The following is a 21,611-nucleotide window of genomic DNA, read 5'->3' as shown; positions in this document are numbered from 1 at the left end:
GCTGAAGCAGGAGCTTCACAGCAGTCCGGGCCTTGGCCAGCAGGGGTTCCTCTCCACAGCCAGCTGCTCACAATTTCCACTCCACACTCACAGTGCTCCAGTTTTCCTTTGATCTTCCCCAGCTCAGAGCGCGCTGTGCTGTCACCCACCCTGTCACTCTTGAATGCCAACCTTTTCCACTGGCGCCCCGTTCCACTGCATCGCGAATGCCAGCAGTGCCTACAAGAAAGTCCATCGCATGTCTGTCCCTCCTCTCCCACCCCTGCCCAGCCAGACTCCAGGGATTTAAGAATCCTCTTAAAAGATGGGTGGCCCAAGCCACAACACCACCCTCTGGTGTAGGATACAGGGGTACCGGTTGCCAGTTAAAATACAGGACACTAGTTCAGTTTGAATTTCTGATAAGCAATGGATCATTTCTGACATAACAAGGTCTCCCCAGCACACGGACATCCTGCCTTCTTTCCTGCTGACTCTGGCAGCCCAAACGAAAGGAGCTCTGGGATGCCCTGGAGGGAAAGCGCTAAGCATGTGTCAGCATCAGGACCTGGAGAGGAGGGTGGAGTAGTGAGCAGTGCCCCTTCCCATTGGAGACAGCACATGGGAGCACAGAGCAGGCAGGATTTCACAGAGCCAGGCTGCTGAGGTCTGAATCTCGGCCCTGGGACCTGTGCCTCAGTTTTCCCTTTTCTAAACAAGGCTAGCCACATCATGCAGATGTTCTAAAAAGAAAATAAGTTAGTATTTGTATATCCCTCAGAACAATCCTTGACACATAAGCGCTACCCCAAGCATTTAATGTAAAGGAAAAGAACACAGCCAAACAAACTCCCAGCCCAGGCTGGAGCTGAGGAGGCTGAACGACGGGACATCCCATTCATGCATCACACACCATATGACAAGGCAATACATATGTGTCCTGTGTCGGCTGGTGTAATCCTCATCACAGCTTTATTAGGTATGTATTATTGCTAATCTCCTTTCGTTGACCACCTAGCAATGAAGGCACAGAGTTGCAGAATAGGATTCTAAACCAGGAAGTTTGGTTCCATAATTCACCAGAAAGCTATAAAGGGAAAGTTGCATTGATGCTCTCATTGTCCACCCAGTCCCTGACTAGAGCTTGTGGGGAGAGTTCTGAAGCCTCGTGAGAAAACTCCAAGTAAACAAGACAGGAGTCTTGTGACGGCTGTTCCTTCCCTGACTAGAGCTTGTGGGGAGAGTTCTGAAGCCTCGTGAGAAAACTACAAGTAAACAAGACAGGAGTCTTGTGACGGCTGTTCCTCCATTACATGGGCTGTTCCTGGAGTGTCCTCGTGTGTCCCTCCTAGGTATGGTGAGCTAGCTCTCTTCAGATTTTTCATTACAGCTGGGTATTGCTATTTATGTGTCTCAATGGAAAAACATGTTTTTGGCAAGAGTGGTTAGTCCTTGAGATTGTACACTTAGGTGACTCTTAACCCTTAGAGTATAAACTGTCTGATGCTCTGAATAAAATTGGCTATTGCATGAGACTTTGGTCTGCCCAATTTTAGGGTCCACTCTGCCAGGTTCATGCTGCTAACTAGAGCGTAAACAGGCACCTACTATGTGCCAGGTCCTATGCTTACATTAGGATGTTGTGGAATGTTCCTGTACACTGTGTAAATTATGCTCTGATTGGTTTAATAAATAAGCTGACTGACCAATTGCCAGGTGGGATAAGGTTAGGCGGAAAGGCCAAACTGAGAATGATGAGGGAAAGAAGGGCAGAGTCAAGGGAGATGCCAGTCAGCCAGCCACCAAGCAAGCAGGATGGGTAGAAAATGAGGTAACAAGCCTTGAGCCATGTGGCAAAACATAGATAGAAATATGGGTTAATTTAAATGTATTAGCTAGTAATAAGCCTGAGCTATTGATAGAGCAATTATAAGCAATATTAAGCCTCTGTGTAGTTGGTAATTTGGGAAGCGGCTGCCAGGTATTTGGGACCAAGTGGCTCCAAGACAGGAAACTTCCATTTACATTTAAACAAGAAAGCCACAAAGCAACTCGTGTCACTAAATGCTCAGTCCATGGAGGGGGAGATTCTGAAGGGAAACAGGAATGAACAGTCAAGGGGCTAGAGGAGCTGCCTGTGTGCACACAGGCAGCTCCAAGGCTTTAAGCTGGGAGGGAGTTTTCAAAACACCAAAGAACGCATGAGGTGGTTAGAGGCAGGGTGGCAGTGCAGACCTGTGAGGGCCATTGCCAGACACCGGGATGTTAGGAGAGGACTTGGCAGGGCCACTATGCCATGTCACCATGAAGCTGTGCCACCATGAAATACATCTGCCAAGAGGGGCCCAAAGCAGCGTATTGAAGCAGACGTAGCCACATGGGGTAGACTGTGCAAAGCGCAGGTGATTCTGAAGACAGAGCCTGAGCCTCAAAAGTGGCACAGTCCACCAAAGGCTCTCCTCTCTTGCAGCATCTACCACAAAGCCTCATATACCTGTCGCAGTGCCCAGGAGTGGCTGAGTGGTTTACTGAGCACAGAGGTCCTGTATTTCAAAGATAAGATCACTCTCACAAATTCTGTGACACCCAACCTCCTGCCTCTCAGAGGACTTCTGGGTCCCTTTCTCTGCCACCTTCCATATGGAACTTGCTACTTGAGTCACTTGGCAGATTAACACAAAGATGCCCTTTCCCTGCAGGTGCGGCCACACAGCATCCCAGACCCTACAATCAGGGTCTTCAGACCAGGATCCTGTTCCCTTCATCTCTGTCATGAGCTACTTGACTCCCCGTAGGTGGGCAGGCCGACACAGCAAGGACTGTCTCTGAAGGACGGGTCTTTCTGTTAAATATTTTTAAAAATTATGTAGCTCTAGCTCTCCTGGAACTTGCTATGTACACCAGGCTGGTCTCAGACTCACAGAGATCCACCTGCCTCTGCCTCCCAAGTGCTGGGATTAAAGGCGTGTGCCACCACCACCCACTTTATTACAGATTTGCTTAAAGTTTTCTCAAGTGAATGAGGTGACATCATGCTGCAATATAAATATTTCCCAAAACCTGAAGCCCATCGATGGTCCCACCACCATGTTCCCTTCAAACAATGCTCTTTAAACTATGTGGTTCCTTTCTGGAGAGGGTGCAGGTGGAAATCCCATAACACCCCACCGTTACCATGGTTTTCTTTGGCCACTAGTAAAGACACATGCGTTTGTGAATTGTTTGGAAATTACTTCTCCTGAAATCACCCTTTGTTCCTTTACAGGTGAAGGCCTTCACTGAAAGCATTTTTCTGTATTAAGATAAAAGAATGCCTATTTGCTGCTAAATAAACAGCAGAATAAACGCTACTCACTGACAAGTCTTATTTGTTTTCAGCATCTTCTCTCATTTGGGGTGTATCCTTCAGCGTGGCCCGCTACCTGTCTGAATGTAATAGCCCCTCTGCTGTCACAGGATGTAATCCAAAGCCACCTGGCTGTCCCCAGAACCATTCCCTCCAGGTATAAGTTGTTCAGAAAATCTAAACATCCCCAGTATAAAGAACAGTCTAGAAGCTGTCCTCAAGGACCTCAGCCCTTTGTACCCTCCATCAAGGGGATAAGTGGCCTGTGGTTAGAGGAGCCAGCAAAGGAGGTGCACCCCACAGGCATTCCACAGGATGGCGTCACACTCAGAAGGAGACACACAGGCCACCAGGCAAAGGAGGAGCTGCCGAGTGGAAGGTAACTGTCTTCGTTTAATCTCTGTTAGTGACTAAACACTGACCACAGCCTACTTGTAGGGGGAGAAGGCTTAGATGGGTTACACATCTGGGTCAGCACGAAGGGGGAATCAGGGCAGGAAACCAAGGCTGGAACTGAAGCATAGACCATGAAGGAGTGCTGCTTACTGGCTTGCTTCGCTTGCTTTCCTATGCAGGACCACCAGCCCAGGGACAGCACTGCCCATAGGTGGCTAGATTCTACCACATCAATCATTAATCAAGACTTACCCACATGCCAGTCTCTGGAGGCAATTTCTCAGTTGAAGTTCCCTCTTCCCAGAAGACTCCAGCTTGTATCATCTTGACAAAAATTCCAACCAACACAGGTACCCACCAGACTTACACTCTGTCAGTGGGAGCAGGTAGAAGCAAGTACGAGACCCACCGTGTCGTGAGTGTTGCTGAAGCTTGGGATCTTGCTTTCACCTAAACATGCAGGGAGAAGACACAGAAACAGGATCCTGGCTAACACCACTGTCCTTTTCAACCTTGTGTGAAAGGCTACTCCCTTCCTAGGCCTCAGTTTCCCTATGTGTTCAATCAGGGTAGAAGAGACCTGCCCCCCTCCTAGTGCTTGATTCTAGAATTCCTGTCACATCAGAGCAAAGGGACCCTCCTGCGGAGAAGAGTCATGGTGAAAGCTTGGGGGGGGGGAGAGACAGAGAGAGAGACAGAGAGAGAGAGACAGAGAGAGAGAGAGACCTCATCTTCTAGTTCCTGGGGCTGGAAGGTAGCTGTGCCCCATCCCCACCTCCCAGCAGATGGAGCAGTAGTGCAGTAGTGATACCTGGGTGCAGAGCCCTGACCTCCAGGAAAACACCCCATTCCTCCTCCCAGCCACTGCTGTTTTGAAACAAATGTTGGAGACAGAACCGAATTTCTCCAGACCTTGGGTTGCCACAAACACCCTTTCCCTCCTCCAGTGCATGCGTGTAAACACACATTCTTATGCACAGCCTCATGCCCTGCACAGACTAGAGTCAGCAATATTCTCAACGGTCCTAAACTATTGCCTAAAGCATGCTTCTATTTAACCAATGGACACAGAATGAGGCTGCAGTGGTTACTTTTCTATTGTGAAAAAAAAAAAAAAACACCATAACCAAGACGATTTATACATGGAAGAGTTTACTTGGCTTACCGCTCCACAGGGATAACAGTCTGACGTGGCAGAGATGCGCCGCAGCAAGCCACAGACTTGGCGTCAGAAGCAGAGGACTCATAGCAAGCCACAGACTTGGCGGCAGAGAACTCATAGCTTGCATGGCGAGCACATAGCAGAAAGAACTCACGGGAAATTGACCGAGGCTTCCGAAACCTCAAAACCCGCCCCCCAGTGACCCAGTGACGTATTTCCTTCAGCGAGGCCACACCTCCTAAACCTACCCAAGCGCCACTAACAAAGATCCCTGAAGACACTGAGGATGGAGGTGACTTAGAAACTGAGGATGGAGATGACCTAGACACTCCCCTTCAGGACCCCCCCCCCAGTCCCCGTCCCCGCATGAACATAAAAGCAGCACACTCTGCCATGGTAGTGTACAATATACCTAAAGTGATCATGGCACGGGAGCCGCTGCTGCTGGGCTGCCCGAGTGTTTGGGTCTGAAGCGTGGACATGAGCACGGAAGATGAGAGGTGCTTGAAATAGCAAGTGCCGTGAGCAAGAGGATTGGCGAGCAAAGATTCCCCAGCTAGGACCATTGCCTGCCAGAAAGATAAATCAAGGCGGGGTCACAAGGTTACAAGCATGGCCAGTGGCCAGCGCTGGCCACTGGGGGTGCGCACAGTGGGGCATTCACCCAAGGTTCTGGATGAGATCAGGAGCCAGGGAAGGACTTGCAGCAGGGGTACCCTTTGGAGATTGTCATGTGAGGGGTAGGAATGGTCTCCCCTATCGGCCGCCTTGTTATCATCATCCTTCATAGCCAGCCCAGTGGTCCCTCCATCCCGAAAACCCATCCCTACCTCTGCCCAGGATCACATCCCACGCACCAGCTTCTTCCTGCCATCTACCTCTGAGGACTTTTCACACTTATTCCACTATCATGGTGGCCCCATCCATCCTCCCCTGGGAACGGGTGCACATCCTTGCTCATTGTAAGTTCCCAGTGAGTGCATAGAGCCTGGCCCCCAGCTCTATGTTCCGTGAGTGGGAAAAGAAAAGGAAAATCCCCTGGGTGAGGAGTGTTTCCTCCCTGTGATGGCTATTCTTTCTTGTCAACTTGACTACGTATGAAAGTAACTAAAAACTCCGAGTCACTGGGGTACACCTGTGAGGGATTTTTAGTTAACTGAATCATTTGAGGTAGGAAGGCCCACCTTAAATCCAGATCATTTGAGATCAAAAGATCGTCCCTAAATCTGGCCACACCTCTCATAGCAGCCTGTAATAAGGACATGGAGGAAAGCAGCTTTTGCTTTCTGCCTGCTTGCCCTCATTCTCTCGGGCAAGTTCATCTACCCTGTTGCTAAGGCATTCCTTCACTGGCATTAGAGCCTACTTCTAGAGTATACTGGAGACCAGCTGAGACACCCAGCCCCATGGGCTGAACAACTATTGGACTCTCGCACGTTCTACTGGGAGACGGTCATTGTTGGATTAGCTGGGAAACAGCGTGTAAGACACTCCAATAAATCCTTGTTTAATATACACAGATTCCTTCTATCAGTTCTGTTCCCCTAGAGAGCCCTGACTAATCCACTCCCTCACTGAGTCCCTGCTTCTACTCTTTCTCTCTCCATGTCCCCACACTATGTCTACGCCTCCTGTAGAATCAGCTGGCAACGGCGGTGGTCATGCTTATGCACACACGCACATCAGACTGTCCTCTAAGTGGCATACATGTTGCCCAGAGGGCAGACCTCCTTAAAGCAGGCGGTATTACTGGGCAAAGGACTTCCCTCTTTGTACCCACCTAACCCTGTCTCCACACCCTACTCAAAGCCCCCTAGTTTGAGCTCTGTAGAAAGTCCATATCCTGAGGCAACTTGGGAGACAAGATCCCTCCTTTTCCCAGCTGGGCAATGTCACACACAGTCGGGGTGGCAGAAGGCACAGCACCCTTGTCTATACCCTATCTCCAAGAGAGCTCCTGCAGAAAGGATACAATGTATGCGTTTTGCAAACCAAAGATCAGTAAACATAGACTAGGATATACTGGAGGCAAAAAGCTGCACCTCTGACCTCTAGTCTAGCCCAGGAAGCTGAGAAACTTTGCCCCATAGTTTCAGGGTCTATTAATCTCAACACTGAGTAGGTGAATTGGCTCAGCAGGTAAGCATCTGTTGCCAAGTCTGCTAACCCAAGTTTAATCCCTGGGACCCACAAGGTAGAAGGAGGGAACTAACTTCCATAGGTTGCCTTCTGACCTCTGCATATGAACCAAACAGCACATGTATGTCTACACACACACACACACACACACACACACTTAAATGTAAGAAAAATACAAAAATGATCTCAGTGCATATAATCTTTAGAGCTGTCAGCCCTCAACATATTATTGAGCCAATATAGTAGCACTAAATTTTCAGTAGTAAAAATACTTTACATATTCTGATAAGGTGTGGTAGTTAAGAAATTCCCTTTGCAGGATTGAAGTGCATGATTTTTTAAAGGAGTATGGCAACTGTGTCTATGCTCAGTGGTTCTGTCTCTGAGAATTTGTGTTTTTGGAAGACATCTCTCCAACTTCAATGGCAAGAATATTTGTCACGCAGCACACTGATGACAATACATGGTGGCAAACAGCCCAAGGGCCCAGCCAGGAGTGATCAACCAAATCAATCATGGCATATCCATATAATCACGTATTTGGTGTCCAAAATAATAATGAAAAACAAAAACATCAAAAGGTCTGACAGCTTGCTACTGCTGGGGATCATGTTAAACCCTTGACACAGCCATTCCTCTTCTTTCTGCTGGAAGTACCTTTATCCCATCTCACAGATAAGGAAAACTGAGGGCTAAAAGAGTAATTTGCCCAAAGTCACATGCAGAGCATCTGAGGTCAAAGGCCGAGCAAGCCACTATACCACATGGTTTCAAATGACACCGTTTTTTTTTTTAAGACCTACAAAACAAGAGCGGCCCCACTACAAGCAGGGCATCAAACCAGACACGCAGCTGGGTCTTAGCTGTGCGTATGCATTCAAACCCCAAAGACAGTACAGTTTTCATCTTGGTATAGACCTCTGAATGGATAAAAATGCCCGCTTTTCTTATTTTTATGAAGTTGACCCATGATGATATTCATGGGCAGGATAGAATTTCATCGACCACCATCTGATGCAGTGTATACAAGGTGGGGTAGTCTCCATCCAGGGACCAGGGCTCTACCTGGCTTCAAAGGTTCTTAAAATGCATGTGATGAGTACCCGGGTTCTCTACAGCCCCTGGACAGCCATACATGGACACCAAGCCACAGACCCCTTCTAGGAACTGTGTAGCCCCCTCCCCTACTCACCCACACCGCCGCACCCAGTGACCCAATGATCAAAAGCTTCTACGACCTGTGACAAGCCTCTAACTACACCTGACCTTGAGCTGCTGGCCCAACAGAGACCCACACCCCAGCGGGAAGGCCTCCTGGCACTCTCCCTTGGCACCTGTTGGAAGACTCTAGGATCTGAGCCAGACCTGGTGGCTTGGGACAGTAAACCTGTGTGGCCTGAGAAGTATCCACAGGAAACAAAACCAGGACTCGTTCGCAAGCTATGCACTCGCCTAGCCTCTCCAAGGCAGGACAGCGGCACCGACGCTTGGGTGAGTAAGTGCATGAAGGCGGGCGTATTGTGGAGCTAGAGGGTAGCGGATGTGAGTGTGTGCGTGTGCGCGCGTGGCTCCGAGTGTGCGCCCCTGTGATCGCGACGGGTCTGGAGCGGGCGGCAGGGCGGGCTGGGAGGTCTCCTCCCCCCACCACATTGAGAAATCTCAGTGAGTCACCGAGTGGTTCTGCATATTAATGAGCTCGCTCTCGGAGAGGGCAGGAGCGAATTTAAAAGAGGCCAGGGTGGGCGGAGGGAAGCTGTGGGGAGATCGCAGCACCCAGCGCCAAGCAAGCAGCAGCACCGCGACAGACGGCAGGAGCTCCCACCGACGGGCGCAGCTGGAGCGAGCAGAGCTGGGAGGCGTGCTCTAAGTCGAGAACCGAGCCGGGCGGCATTCCCCAGCCGCAGCACCACAGACCGGCTCCCTCCACGCGTCCCTGCTCCTCACCGCGCCCCTCAGGCCAACATGAGGCTCCTGGCGGCCGCGCTGCTTCTGCTGCTCCTGGCGCTGTGCGCCTCGCGCGTGGACGGTGAGTGCCGCGAGGGCCCTAGGTCGCGGTCCTGCCCCCTCGTAGGGAGCCCAAGCACCACTTAAACATCCTGGAACCCCGGGGGTCCCGGGCGGGCACTTTGGGCGGTCGCTGAGCTGAAGACCCCTCTGGCGACTCAGCAGCCTGGCCGCGCTCTCCCGCAGGATCCAAGTGCAAGTGTTCCCGGAAGGGGCCCAAGATCCGCTACAGCGACGTGAAGAAGCTGGAAATGAAGCCAAAGTACCCACACTGCGAGGAGAAGATGGTTATGTGAGTTCTGAGGGGGCATGTCCCGTGGCGGGGCTGGATCGGGCTAACACGCTCTTCTCTCTGCCTTTGCCCAGGCCCCGAGGAGCAGTTTGTCATCAATCGTCTGGCAAGTCCTCGGGACATTGCCCGACAGTCTGGAAAGGGGGTCTCTGGCGGGTCTCTCTGAGCCTGTCCTTCTTAGAACTCAAACTGGCAGGCTGGGGGTTTCCTGTGGGCGAGAGGTTCTGGTGTTCCCTTTTAGGATATCTACACCAGATCCATTCGGGACACACACCCAGCGCTGCTTCCCTCTTACCGAAGAGAGAAGTAACAGACTTTTCAGTCAGGGGTTTGGCCACAGCGGTGGACAGTTTGGTGCTCTCCGGGCTTTCATTGTGAGAATGCGCCTGTCTCTTCCTCCAGCATCCGGGCTCCTTGTGGGTCCGTGAGTGTGAACAGTGTTGGAGAAAGTGTTCTGCTGGGGTTAATGTGCCATGCCACCGCTGCAGCTGCTTGGTGGGGATGCCGGCAAAGTCTTTAAAACTAGGGCAGAGAGAGAACACTGCGTTTCCTGCTCCTCAGCCTTCCCAATTAACCACTTGAAGCCAGCGCAGCCGTTCTCCCATCCATGCACTCTTGGCCAGGAAGGCAGCCCTTGGCAAAACAGCTCCCAAATATTTGCCATGGACCATTGGCCCCTCTTCCCCTCCCCCAGAAACAGGACACACTTTATTCTCAGTCTGGGCAAGTGCCTTCCACCGACTGCCCTTGCCGGCCCAGAGGCCTTCAGGCAGTGTCTGTGAAGGAAGGGCACACCCCCACCGGGCACCTCACAACTTCCACCCGCTGAAGTTAGGCTAATTCAGAAAGCCACAGGACCTGAACTGACCCGAGTCATGAGTTTCCAAATTAACCTCCTTATAGCACCCCTTGTCTTGCAGGGCAGATAAAGGAAAATTACTCTTGTAAGAGTGGCCTGGCTAGGGGCTAAAAGAAGTGGCAGGCTTCACAGTATCTCGGAATTTCTAGTCTGGAGATTCAAAAATGTTAGAGAAGATTTTAAGCTGTCTCTCAGATTTCCAGGGGACAAAAACAATTTGGGGTACATCAGCAACTCAAAGGGACAGACTCTGCCCCAGACAGGTTTGTTCCTTTCTTGACTAAACTCAGGGAGAGAGAGAGAACGCTGCCAAGCAAGAGTATGGACAGGCTTCATGTAGCCTTGGGAAAATTTGCAGGGACCTCAGGAGACCAACATCTCTCTGGGCCTCCCTCTCCACCCATCCTCGACAGCCTGAAGGCTCCTCGCCCTTCTGTCAGACAAGGGACCTGCACTTTTTGCCAAAACAGGTCTTCAGCCACAAAGGTTGATGGCAAATTCTCCAGCTCCCCCTGAGTCTCCCAGAGACCTCAGCTGGGGGGCGGGAGGGGGGACTCGGAATATGGCACAGCCTGGATTTCTTTTTTAAAAAATATGTATTTATAATTTGCAGGAGATTTCAGGCCTTCCACCAGGTGTATCCCAGGAACCAAACACAGCTCCAGGCTTGGTGGCAAGGACACTTACCTACTGAGCCATCTTGTCAGCTCAAGTCCAAGTTCTTGAAGGGCGATTTGTGTCATATGTCCAGAGAGTTTTCATTCAAACCATTGGCCCCCCCAGAACTGCTGCAATCCAGACTTTCTGGTAGTTGTTGGATCTTGAATCCAAGATTCTGCACCCCGCTGCTGATTTGCATAACCACAGTAGTATGAGCAGCTCTGAGGGTTGGAGCCTGAACTCTTTCATGCTCTCTCTGACCTTCAGAAGTGGGATGCTCTGTCTGCACCTTGGCCTATGGAAAAGGAGCTTTTTACTTGAGATGGCCACTCAGAGCAATAGCAGCATTGTGGGTATAGAGGAAATATGGGCACTAATTCTGCAGGAGGGCAGAGGTGTAGAGGGAGGGCCCCATGCTTGGAGCCTGCAAGGATCCACCTGTCTCCAGTGAAGTGCGATCCAATTACCTGGTATTATCAAATGTCCATCCTGATCTGAGATGAGGAGAGCAGGAACCTGAAACAGCAGTTCCCGTTCTGCTGGCACGATTGTGTTCTGTCCCTACAGACTGGGAGATTGTATTCATAACAACCCTGCCCCCTTCTAGAATTTGGCCCGTAAACTCTGACTCTTCTTCCCCTTAGGAATCAGGTGGGGAACAAGATGACCTCCTTACATACCTGTGACCCCTCGGGAAGTCAGGTCTCCACCTTACATCTTCCAAGTGGACCCTCATTCTCAACCAGTCCCCTCCCAGAAGTTCCTGTAACTCCCACCATCCCCCTAGTGACTCTGACTGAGTGAGGTGCTTCAGACCAGTCAGGCCTGAGCTCATACCTGAAGCGTGTCTTCCTCGGGGCTGCTTCATCTTTTCTGACTAATTAGTGATAACTGTGGTCACTGGACGCCCGCCAGGGACTGGACACTGCGCATAGGTTATGCCTTTAGCTCTTTTTATAACCCCGTGAGGTAGGTCCTTCTGTTGTACCTTTTGAGCAGACAGACCGCCGCTTACAGGGATCCAGATGCAGCTAGCTGTCTCAGTACCAGGTCCAGCTTCTCCCTTGCAGAGCTAGGCCACTGTGGGGCTGGAGCTTTGGCTAAGAGAAGCCCAGAGAAGGAAGGTTTTATCTTATGGTCCCCGAACAAGAAAACTGCAACCTCACAGTCAAGCATCAACTGGGCTACCAGACCAACAAGGCCCTTGCTCCAGGATCAGCAACCGCCCAACCCAGGGACAACTGCTGAGGGTGGGGGCTGGGGTTAAGAGTTAGAGTCTATGACACATGCAGGGCATGGCTCAGCCCCTCTATAGAGTTCCTCGAATCCAAGGATGGTACTTGGCATGAGCACCTTCTAGCAACAGTTCTGTCTACCTCTGAACCACTGGAAGAGCCCCTGGTCATTGCTTCTGGAGAGCCTTGCTAGGGATCGCAGACTGCTGGATGCTGTTGGGGATGGGACTCCCCAGGGAAAAGTAAAACTCACTCCATACAGGCTAACCCCATCATGGAGGCTGAGACACGAAACATTAAAAGGCTGACTTGGGACTGAGCCCTTGAAATTGGAGGGTGGGGCAGGGCCGCTCAGTGCTCTGGTCCTGCAGGCTGTTATTCAGACGTCTAACCCTGACCCCATCCTGCTGTGTTTCAGCATCACCACCAAGAGTATGTCCAGGTACCGGGGCCAGGAGCACTGTCTCCACCCTAAGCTGCAGAGCACCAAACGCTTCATCAAGTGGTACAACGCCTGGAACGAGAAGCGCAGGTACAGCATCTCCTCTCACCCCCCCCTACACACACAATCCTTGCCCACCGCCTGCCCGCCCCGCGCATCCCCCACCCACCCAGAAGAGCTTGGCTATTAGCTATGGCTTTCAGGATGAGAAGGGACCCACACACCATGTCATCTATTAGCCCCATCTAATGTATGACACCCACAGAATAGCTGACGCTGTCCCCATCCCCCACTGGTGGAGCGCTCACCACTTCCGCCCTCTGGACAGCTCTGGGCACTGCAGGTGTATCCCTTTGTGAACTAAAATCTACCTTCATTTCATAGTCCTTTGTGAACATTTTTATAAAGACTTGTTTTTAACCCTATGTCTATGGGTATTAAGGCTGCTTGAATGTTTGTGTAACACCCTACATGCCTGATGCCCAAGGACTTCAAATAAGATTCATCAGATACTGCAGTTACGGATGGCTGTGGGCCTCTGTGTGTCAAAGTCAGGTCCTCTGCAAGAGCACCAAGGCTTTGAGCTCTTCAGCCATCATCCCTCTGACCCCTAACTTATATTCTATAGTCTTAAGTGCATTTTTTTATTTAAGTCACAAGAGCATGACCGGGTGAGCACCAAGGTGCCCCATGCTCTGCTCTTCTCTGACGCCTTCTGAGGCAGGTTCTGGGGCTGCTCGAGTTCAGCCCCTTCCAATCTGAGCCATTTTACCCAAATGGGACAGAGGTTAAGACCACTGGTGCCTTGGGGCAGACACCTCTGCTGACTTGGCAGCTTCCCTATCATCAAAAGGGGGCTTCCTACTTCTACCTTGGGGTCCCCAGGTCTGGCCTTGGAAGGAGAGGTCCCTTTCCAGCTCCTCTGTACCCCGTGAAAATGAGCCACTACTCAGACCTCAAGGTCTGTTTCTTGTACCTTTACCTCAGAACAAAGCTGGAGAAGGACACACACTTGGGTAACTTCCAAGGATCCCAGTATTTTGCCCTAAGAGGGGGCAACCAAGACCAGGTGGGGACAGGGCCTGACTTTCAGAGTACCTGGAAAAGTCAGGGCAAGAAGTCAGGACCCTGTGGGGTGTTGGGTCTGGCACTGCTTTCCCAGTATGTGGCCCAGTGCCCCCCAGCCCCAGCCTTGTGACCAGCTCTCAGAGCTGACACCCCTGTTCAGCTTCTGCACCTGAATCCTTTCTTGCTCTCTCCAAAACTGCCTTATCTGCAATTGCCTGAAATAGAAAGTGGTGAAGCGAGCATGTTCCCCACATATCTGATGGGAGTGCAGCCCTCTTTCTGGTCAGGGCATGCAGTTGACATGGCAAAAGCAGAGCCTGCTCCACCCACCCACCCCCTGCCACCCCCTGTCACCCCCAGGCCTGTGTCATCAAAAGCAGAATGACTGCAGGGTTAGTTTATGAAGGGTTGAGAAGTCTTGCCCAGACACCTGGAGACATTCCGACAGACCTTCTGCCCATCTTGTTTCTTCCTCCACATGGACGCGTCTTTGAAGAGGAGGCACCTGTGGGGATCCCGAAGCCCCACCCCCACCCCAAACCCACTGTTCTTCTTTTGCAAATTTCTCTCATGAAGGCTGTGAGAGCTCTCTGCTACTAGGCCTCTACCAATTTGCTATATCAAGAGTTCAGAACCGTTGTGGGGGGACAAGGGGTGCTATTTGCTTGTTTGCTTACTTGTTTGTTGACACAGGTCTCACATAGCCCAGGCTAGCATCCACTCAACCCCAAAGCAAAGGATGACTCTGAATCATGAGTCCTAATCCCTCCACCTCCCAAGTGTTGGGATTGCATGGTTACAGGCCCATGAGTTCTGAATTCATCCATGCCATAGGGCTCGGAGGCATCCGGGATTAGGGAACCTCCACGCCTGCCCTTTTCCTTCCCACCTTTTAACCCCTTTAAAGGGTTAAAATGACTTAATGAATACAGATGTAGATAAAAAAAAAAACTGTTCAAAGTCAGAGAGAGAGAGAGCAAACATACATGCTCCATAGCTCAGGATGGAGGAAAGAGAAGAATGCAGGGCAGGGCCAGGCCCCTGGTCCATGGCACCAATAAATGAGCTCAGAGCCCCTTAGAGACTGGAATCTCTGGCTGTCATGAAAGGCAGGTGCATCCAGCGTTTCTATTTTATTTATATGTGTGTGTCTGTGTGGCTGTATGCCTGTGTGCCTTGTGAGTGCAGGTGCCTGAGGCAGCCAGAAGAGGGCTTTGGAGCTGGAGTTTTAGGCATTTGTGAACCACCTAATGTGGGTGCCAGGACCTGAACTTGGGTCCTCTGGCAGAGCAGCGACATATCTTGGGCACGATCTCTCCAGCCCTCAGGCAGTTTATTTCCGTGCCTGATCAAGGGATTTCACTGGAAAGGGGAGCAGTGAGCTGAGTGTGGAGTACAGCCCGGAACTAGGACTATGGGCGTGAGGGAGCAAGCCCATCCTGTGTGAACTCTGGCGTTGGCTTCGATCATATCCTCAGAACCATCTCCCCTATCCTGGCCCCTGGCCTGGGAGGAGGCCCACAGACGAACCCACTAGCAGCAGCTGTAAGTGGCCTGAGCCGCTGACCACTCTGTCCTCTCTTCCTAGGGTCTACGAAGAATAGGGTGACCGATCTCAGGAGGAAAAACTCCAGGCCAGTTGAGAGACTTCAGCGGAGGACTTTGCAGAATAAAATAAAAGCCCTTTCTTTCTCAGACAAATTATATATTGCTACGAAGCTCTTCTTACCAGGGTCAGTTTTTACATTTTATAGCTGTGTGTGGAAGGTTTCCAGATGTGAGACCCAGCTCTCCCGTACTCCAGACTTCATCTCCAGCGGCTTTTTGCCGAAACAGGGAGGCAGGGTGGGGAGGAGGGCAAATAACTCAAGCCTTTCCTTTGTAAAATAAGGGGTTTTGTATTTGTCCATATGTGACTACACATCTGAGCTTTATGAGCGCCTGGAAGGGACAATGAGCTTGGTTGAGGCATTTCATTGCACCATTGCTCCAGTCCAGGCATGCGAAGCTTCCGCTCAGGGGGCCTGGCGCCTCGGCACAGCTGCCATGGGCTCTCCTGAGCTTGTGACTGGTCAGGGTTTCCCTGTGACTTGACAGTGGTCCCTTTTGTAGGGCAACTGGGAACAGGTCCTTCGACATCTGTGCCGCCAGGAACTCAATCTTGTTACCAAGATAAGCTTCATCCCCGCCCCCCACCCCAGTTCATGATCAGGCAAGCGATCCTTAAAGGAGCTGGGTCTTTCTTCCAATCTGAAGGTTTCTGCAGCTTTGGTAGTTGATGCTTCTGAAGTATGGGACGGTCCTGGCACTGTGAGAAAACAACCCAAGGAAGAAACGGAAAGATTCAGGGATATATGCACAACACACAGCCAGAGCTACACCTCCTATTGGCAAGGGGGAACTTTCAAAGCTTTGTTTCTTCCCCGCACCCCAACAGAAAGCACACCCCCCCTCAATGCAGATGCAAACAGGGCAGTCCTCTTTGGGAGCTAGGAGTTAGGATGATCCTGTACCCTCTCCTGTGTACATACCACCTTCCGTGCGCCCTGCCGCACGTTGCCCTTCAGTAGAGGCCGCACTGAACGGCTGTTTCTCTGCTATGTAAATGCTGAGAGCCTTGAGCTGCATGCAGGTTTCATGTTCTTTCTAAGATGAAAAAGAAAGTAATAAAATATATTTGAAGTTACCAAAATTCTAGACTCCTGGACTTTTTTTCCTCTCTAATTAAGCCAGATAACAATAAAATGTTGGCCTCGCCCTAAATAAACAGGCACAAGCGTGTGGGAGAGAAGAGCGGTGTGTCACAAACAGTCTCGATGGAATGTGTGGGGTTGGTGCTGTTCCCAGGAGCCGAGGGGCCAGGCCTGGAGGCAAATGTTCCCCACACTCTGCTGCAGCAGGGTGGTGGGAGCAGGCCGGTGGAGGCTTGCAGGATGGGGGAGTCCCAAGGATAATGTGATTCAAGATGCCTTAGGGCCCTCAGCTCCGAGACCCCTGTGCAGGGGCAGGAGCTCCACTGAGAAGCCAAATGGGGTCTGATTCTGCTTCTGGGGGATGCCTGTGACTGCAAAGCACACCTGATGGTATCTCTGGGGACACGGTGATGGAGGCAAAGCACTGAGACAGGTTCTAGGACTGGTGGCCTGTATCTTACTGAGTACAGCTCAGTCAGTCAGTCCCATCATCCTCTAGACTCACTGCTCAAGGGGAAAAGTCCTTAGACTAGGAACCTGGAGCCACACCCTTCACTTCTGCAGATGTTTTCAGGACACTGGCTCTGCTCGCATTTATAAGGACATAAGAAAATCCCCTCTGCTGATGCAACCCACAGGATGATGTTGTGACCCTTCCTATCTCAGCCATGCTGCCTTTCTGGCTCCAAGCTACCTCTCATGAGTTACTGGGCAATTAAGAAAGTCGCCCAAAGGAGCCCAGGGCCCTTATTATCACACTCTCCAGCGGCTGGATGGCCACCTTTCCACTGCGGTCTGAGACACATGAATCCTCCACCCCATCTTTCACTTTCTTTCACTAGAGAGGAAAATGGCATAGTGACCCTCATCCAAAGCCAGAGACCAATAGACATTACAGCGTAGGAGAGCCCCTAGAAAGTCACAGGCCAGAGCAGGGATGGCGGAGGACGGGTTCCACCTCCCAGGGGCCCCAAAGCCTGCTTGGTCCTGGTGTAGCACCAGTAGGGCCTTACAAGCAAGGACCCTGTGTGAAGCAGTCTCTAGAAAGAGCCCTGCTTCATTGCAGCGGACAGCACGGGGTGCTGGACACTCACGATGCTCCAAGGTCTAGACTCACTGTGTCCTCACACAACATTCTACACACCACCTTCTATGGTTGCTCTGCCAAAGGGCCTGTCCTGGTCACCTAGACTCCCATTAGAACTGGCGACATGGTTTGCTCCCTGTTCAAATGAACCATTATGTAAGAATAATTAACTTGCTGTATTTTAAATAGGGTATTTTGAATGTTTGCAGTGCAAGGAAATAGTTAAAGCTTGAGGTAATGGATATGATAATTACCCTGGTCTGATTATTATGCATGGTGCCCATGTATGGAAATATCACATTGTACTCCATGAATATGTGCAATTCATTTCTGTCAATTTAAAAACTGTTTGAGTGACAAGAAAGGAAAATGGCAGGTTTCAAGACAGCAACAGTTGAACATTAAACCCAGCATGGGTCCTTTGTAGACGAGCCCAGGGCAGCTCACGTGCGGCAAGCCCAAGAGGCAGCCTGTCCCCAGTGTCAGCTTCAATACCCATGAGGGTAACATAGTGGCCTCGAATTACTACAGGATTTGCTCTGTAATGTGGCTGTTTTGAATGTCTAATGAGAAGTGTTCTCAGAGCCCAGGGATTATCTCATGGTCATCTTCGTTTAAAACCTCCTGAAATCTATGAAGGTACAAGGCACCATGTTTGCTCCTTACCCATGAGCCGTCTCTGCCACCATGGAGGCGTGAAGCCGAGGACAAAACTGAGGCTATATGGACTATGTTGTTCCTATGCAGACAAACCTGAAGTTTAACTTCTAAACTGGGAATGATAAAAGACCAAACCCACATCACTATAGATTAACAACCTCGGCATCATTTCTTGACTTGTGGAATCTTCAACTAACCTGGGACAGAGCTCAGTAGTAGACTTCTTACTGGCACAGATGAGGCCCTGGGTTTGATTATCAACAGCACGAATCAACCTAAAACTCACCTGCCGTAGTTGGTGTCAGCTGTTAGCTCAACACAAACCTAGAGCCTTCTGGGAAGAGGAAACCAGACTGAAGAATTGTCTTTATCAGACTGCCCTGTGGCCCTGCAAGGGAGGCAGTTTCTGAATTGCTAATCAGTGTCAGGAGTTCAGCCCACCCACTGTCAGAGGATGTGGGATGTCCTTCTGTATGCTACGAATATGTTTTATTATCATGGGTTAATGAAGAAGTTGATTTGACAAATAGCCATATAGAATACAGCCAGGCAGGAAATCCAAGTAAAGATACAAGGAAAAAGAAGGTAGAGTCAGGGAGACACTGGCAGACACAAAATGTGAGTCAAAGCCACGGCCATGTGGCAATACATAGATTAATAGAAATAGGTTAATTTAAGATGTAAAGGCTAGTTAGTAATAAGCCTGAGCCACCACCAGACAGTTTGTAATGAATATTAAACCTCTGAGTGGTTATCTGGGACATGGTGGGTGGCAGAGAAACCTCCAGTTACAGCCAGAGGTGCCATCCCCAGGCCGAAGTTGCATAAGGAAGGTAACTGAGCAAAGGCATGAGCCAGTAAGCTGTACCTCTGTGGTTTCTGCTTCCGGTTCCTGCCTCCAGATGTTTGCCTTTGCTTCCCTCAGTGATGACCTGTAACCTGTGAGCTAAAATAATTGCTTTGCTTCCTGAGTTGCTTCGGGGTTTGGTGTTTACCATAGCATTAGATAGTCAAGTGAGCCCATTACCTCCTTCACTTAAACGAAGTACTTTCAGCTTTGGCTTGGCATGCGTCAGCCGTCATGGCTGGACACCGTGGGGCTGTTACTGACTAAAATAAAGAGTGACTTACACAAGCACCATAACATTGCAATGGCCGATCTGATAACCCAAAGAACTACTGATAAACGGAAGGGCGGAGCATACAGCATGGAAACTCTGTATTTGTGTCCCTGAAGGACAGAGCAGAAAGCTGCAAGATTTCATCATGCTATTAAAATTGCCTACAATCAAGATGTTGTTTATTTCTGGAATCTTCCACCTAATATTTTTGGGCAACGACTAACTATAGTTAACAAAACATCGGGTACTCGAAAGCACTGCCCGTGAAGCCACGGTGAAAGGCTGCTGTTCTCAAATACGACCAGCTAGCTGTTGGCATAATGGCTTCAGGACCCGCCAGGAGCACCACGCAGCTGTTATGTGCACCGAGACCCCGAGTGGGGGGTTAACTGCTGTGGCCCCCACCACCGCACCCCACCCCTGGCATGAGCCCCAGGAGACAGGGAATTCCCATGGTGAGTATAGTTTGAAAGCTAAAGTGGGAAGGGTAGAGGTGTTGAGAGCAGGAGAGCCAATCTCCTTCCTGTTACTGCAGTTGGTGTAGATTGAAACTGGACTTGACAAAGAAAGAGGAAACAGGGAAAAGGTGTGAGCTATGGGGGAGCTTTCAGAGTGTCAGACCCCTGCTCCTGAGGTGGTGTTAACTCTGGGGGAGCTTTCAGAGTGTCGGACCTGACCCTTGCTCCTGAGATGGTGTTGGCTCTGGGGGAGCTTTCAGAGTGTCGGAACCCTGCTCCTGAGATAGAATAAGCTCTGGGGGTGGAGCTTTCAGAGTGTCGGACCTGACCCTTGCTCCTGAGATGGTGTTAGCTCTGGGGGAGCTTTCAGAGTGTCGGAACCCTGCTCCTGAGATGGACTTACTGATCTACCTGAGACACCCAAATTCCTCTTTACCCCCGGACCTCTCCACCACCGCAGGCTGACTTGGTGGGAGCTTTGAGGAGATTCCCAGGCTCCTGTCACTTTTGGTAAGTGAGATGGTGCAAAAGTCCCACCTCCAATGAGGAATCTTTCCAATCTTTTAGTATGAGTTCAGATTATCTGACCTCCACACTGAGTATTTCAAAATGCATTAAAGGTTCCACACATTCCTCACAGGCTCTTCACATGGCGCACCAAACTGTGTGGATTAAGTGAATTAGTGATTGATTCTGAGTCACCAATAATGCAATAGTGTGGAATTAAGAAGGGAAAGCACCTCCCCCTTGGACTCATCTAACCGGTCAGATTTGAACTCTCTGCTTCCTGCCTCCGGCTGTGTATCGCCCTCCCTGGCACAGGTCTTTGCTCTCTTTTATTAAATGGCACAGACATATCACACGAGAATAGAAATGGTACACTTTACAGAAATAGTTAATAGAATTTTACTAGGGATTAAGTCGCTGACCCCAACGGATCCAGATAACATCATTTTGTTTATCAACCAGTATCCGGAAATGGCACCTTGCAACCTCTGGATTTGCTGCTTGTCAGCAAATGATACGTGTGCATTATCTGTGGGCGGGGGAGGGAGAGGGGGATGGAAGAGTCCAAAACCTAAAATCACAGGTAAATATGCCTTAGCTTGGGTTGTAAAAGCTGATTACACAAGAAATCCAAGGCTGGTTGGTTACACTGGTCTCTAAAAGGCAGGTTAACAAACAGGCCGGGCACACAGTAGGACAGCAGTCTTCCGTGACCTCAAGGTGTGCTATTGACGCTGGCTGTGAGGTCCAGCAAAAGTTCCAGCCTCTAAGAATGTGAGAAATATTGCCCTGATATTTCGTTGGCACAGTGAGGGACAGCATTGCCCAGGTTGGTCCCCTTTCCTGAGAGGCAGAATTCACTGATTCCTGGACAGAGCCATGGCTTCCTCATCAGACCCCCACTCTGTCCCTACACTCTGAGCTGGATGCCTGAGACCCTTTGCTGTCTGTGAGGCAAAGACACTGCTTGGCTTGCATGTTGGTCTACATACCATGCAACAGGGGCACATGTCAGGCTTTAGGGGCCACTCCAAAACAGTGCCCTGGTCCTAGGTTCAAAGGAGACCACTGACCCAGACCTTGAAATTGCCCATTGAAAACCACAAGCCATAATCAAGCACAAAGTACTGTCCAACAACAGGGAGGTATGGCGGCAGGGTAAGCAGAAGCGGGAGAAATCCCCCAAACTAGACCACTCAATGGGCATTTTTTTTTTTTTTTTTTTTGGTTTTTCGAGACAGGGTTTCTCTATGGCTTTGGAGCCTGTCCCGGAACTAGCTCTGTAGACCTGGCTGGTCTCGAACTCATAGAGATCCGCCTGCCTCTGCCTCCCGAGTGCTGGGATTAAAGGCGTTAAAAAAAAAAGATTTATTTTTGGGGAATTCAAAACTGCCATGACTACCATGCAGGGCAGCAAGAATAGGGGGGGAGGGGTCATGTCGCAGAGGGAGGAGGCGAGTTAACTGGAACAGCCTGGGAACTGACATGGGGCCTTGGTCTGTT

General features: G+C 50.4%; 1 protein-coding gene across 1 annotated transcript; it reads left to right on the top strand.

Moving 5' to 3' along the window:
• The first annotated feature begins 8,749 nt into the window (after positions 1–8,749).
• Cxcl14 (C-X-C motif chemokine ligand 14) lies at positions 8,750–16,266 on the top strand. Its single transcript, XM_057787608.1, has 4 exons — positions 8,750–9,048; positions 9,213–9,318; positions 12,491–12,604; positions 15,171–16,266. Exons 1-4 carry the CDS (start codon positions 8,985–8,987, stop codon positions 15,184–15,186), a joined length of 300 nt encoding a protein of 99 aa, XP_057643591.1. The 5' UTR covers positions 8,750–8,984; the 3' UTR covers positions 15,187–16,266.
• Positions 16,267–21,611: the final 5,345 nt, after the last annotated feature.

This window comes from Chionomys nivalis, chromosome 13, assembly GCF_950005125.1.
Source record: "Chionomys nivalis chromosome 13, mChiNiv1.1, whole genome shotgun sequence".
In the NCBI taxonomy this organism is placed as follows: domain Eukaryota; kingdom Metazoa; phylum Chordata; class Mammalia; order Rodentia; family Cricetidae; genus Chionomys; species Chionomys nivalis.
Note: the sequence above shows the minus strand (reverse complement) of the source record. Positions and strands in the feature narration are given on the sequence as shown.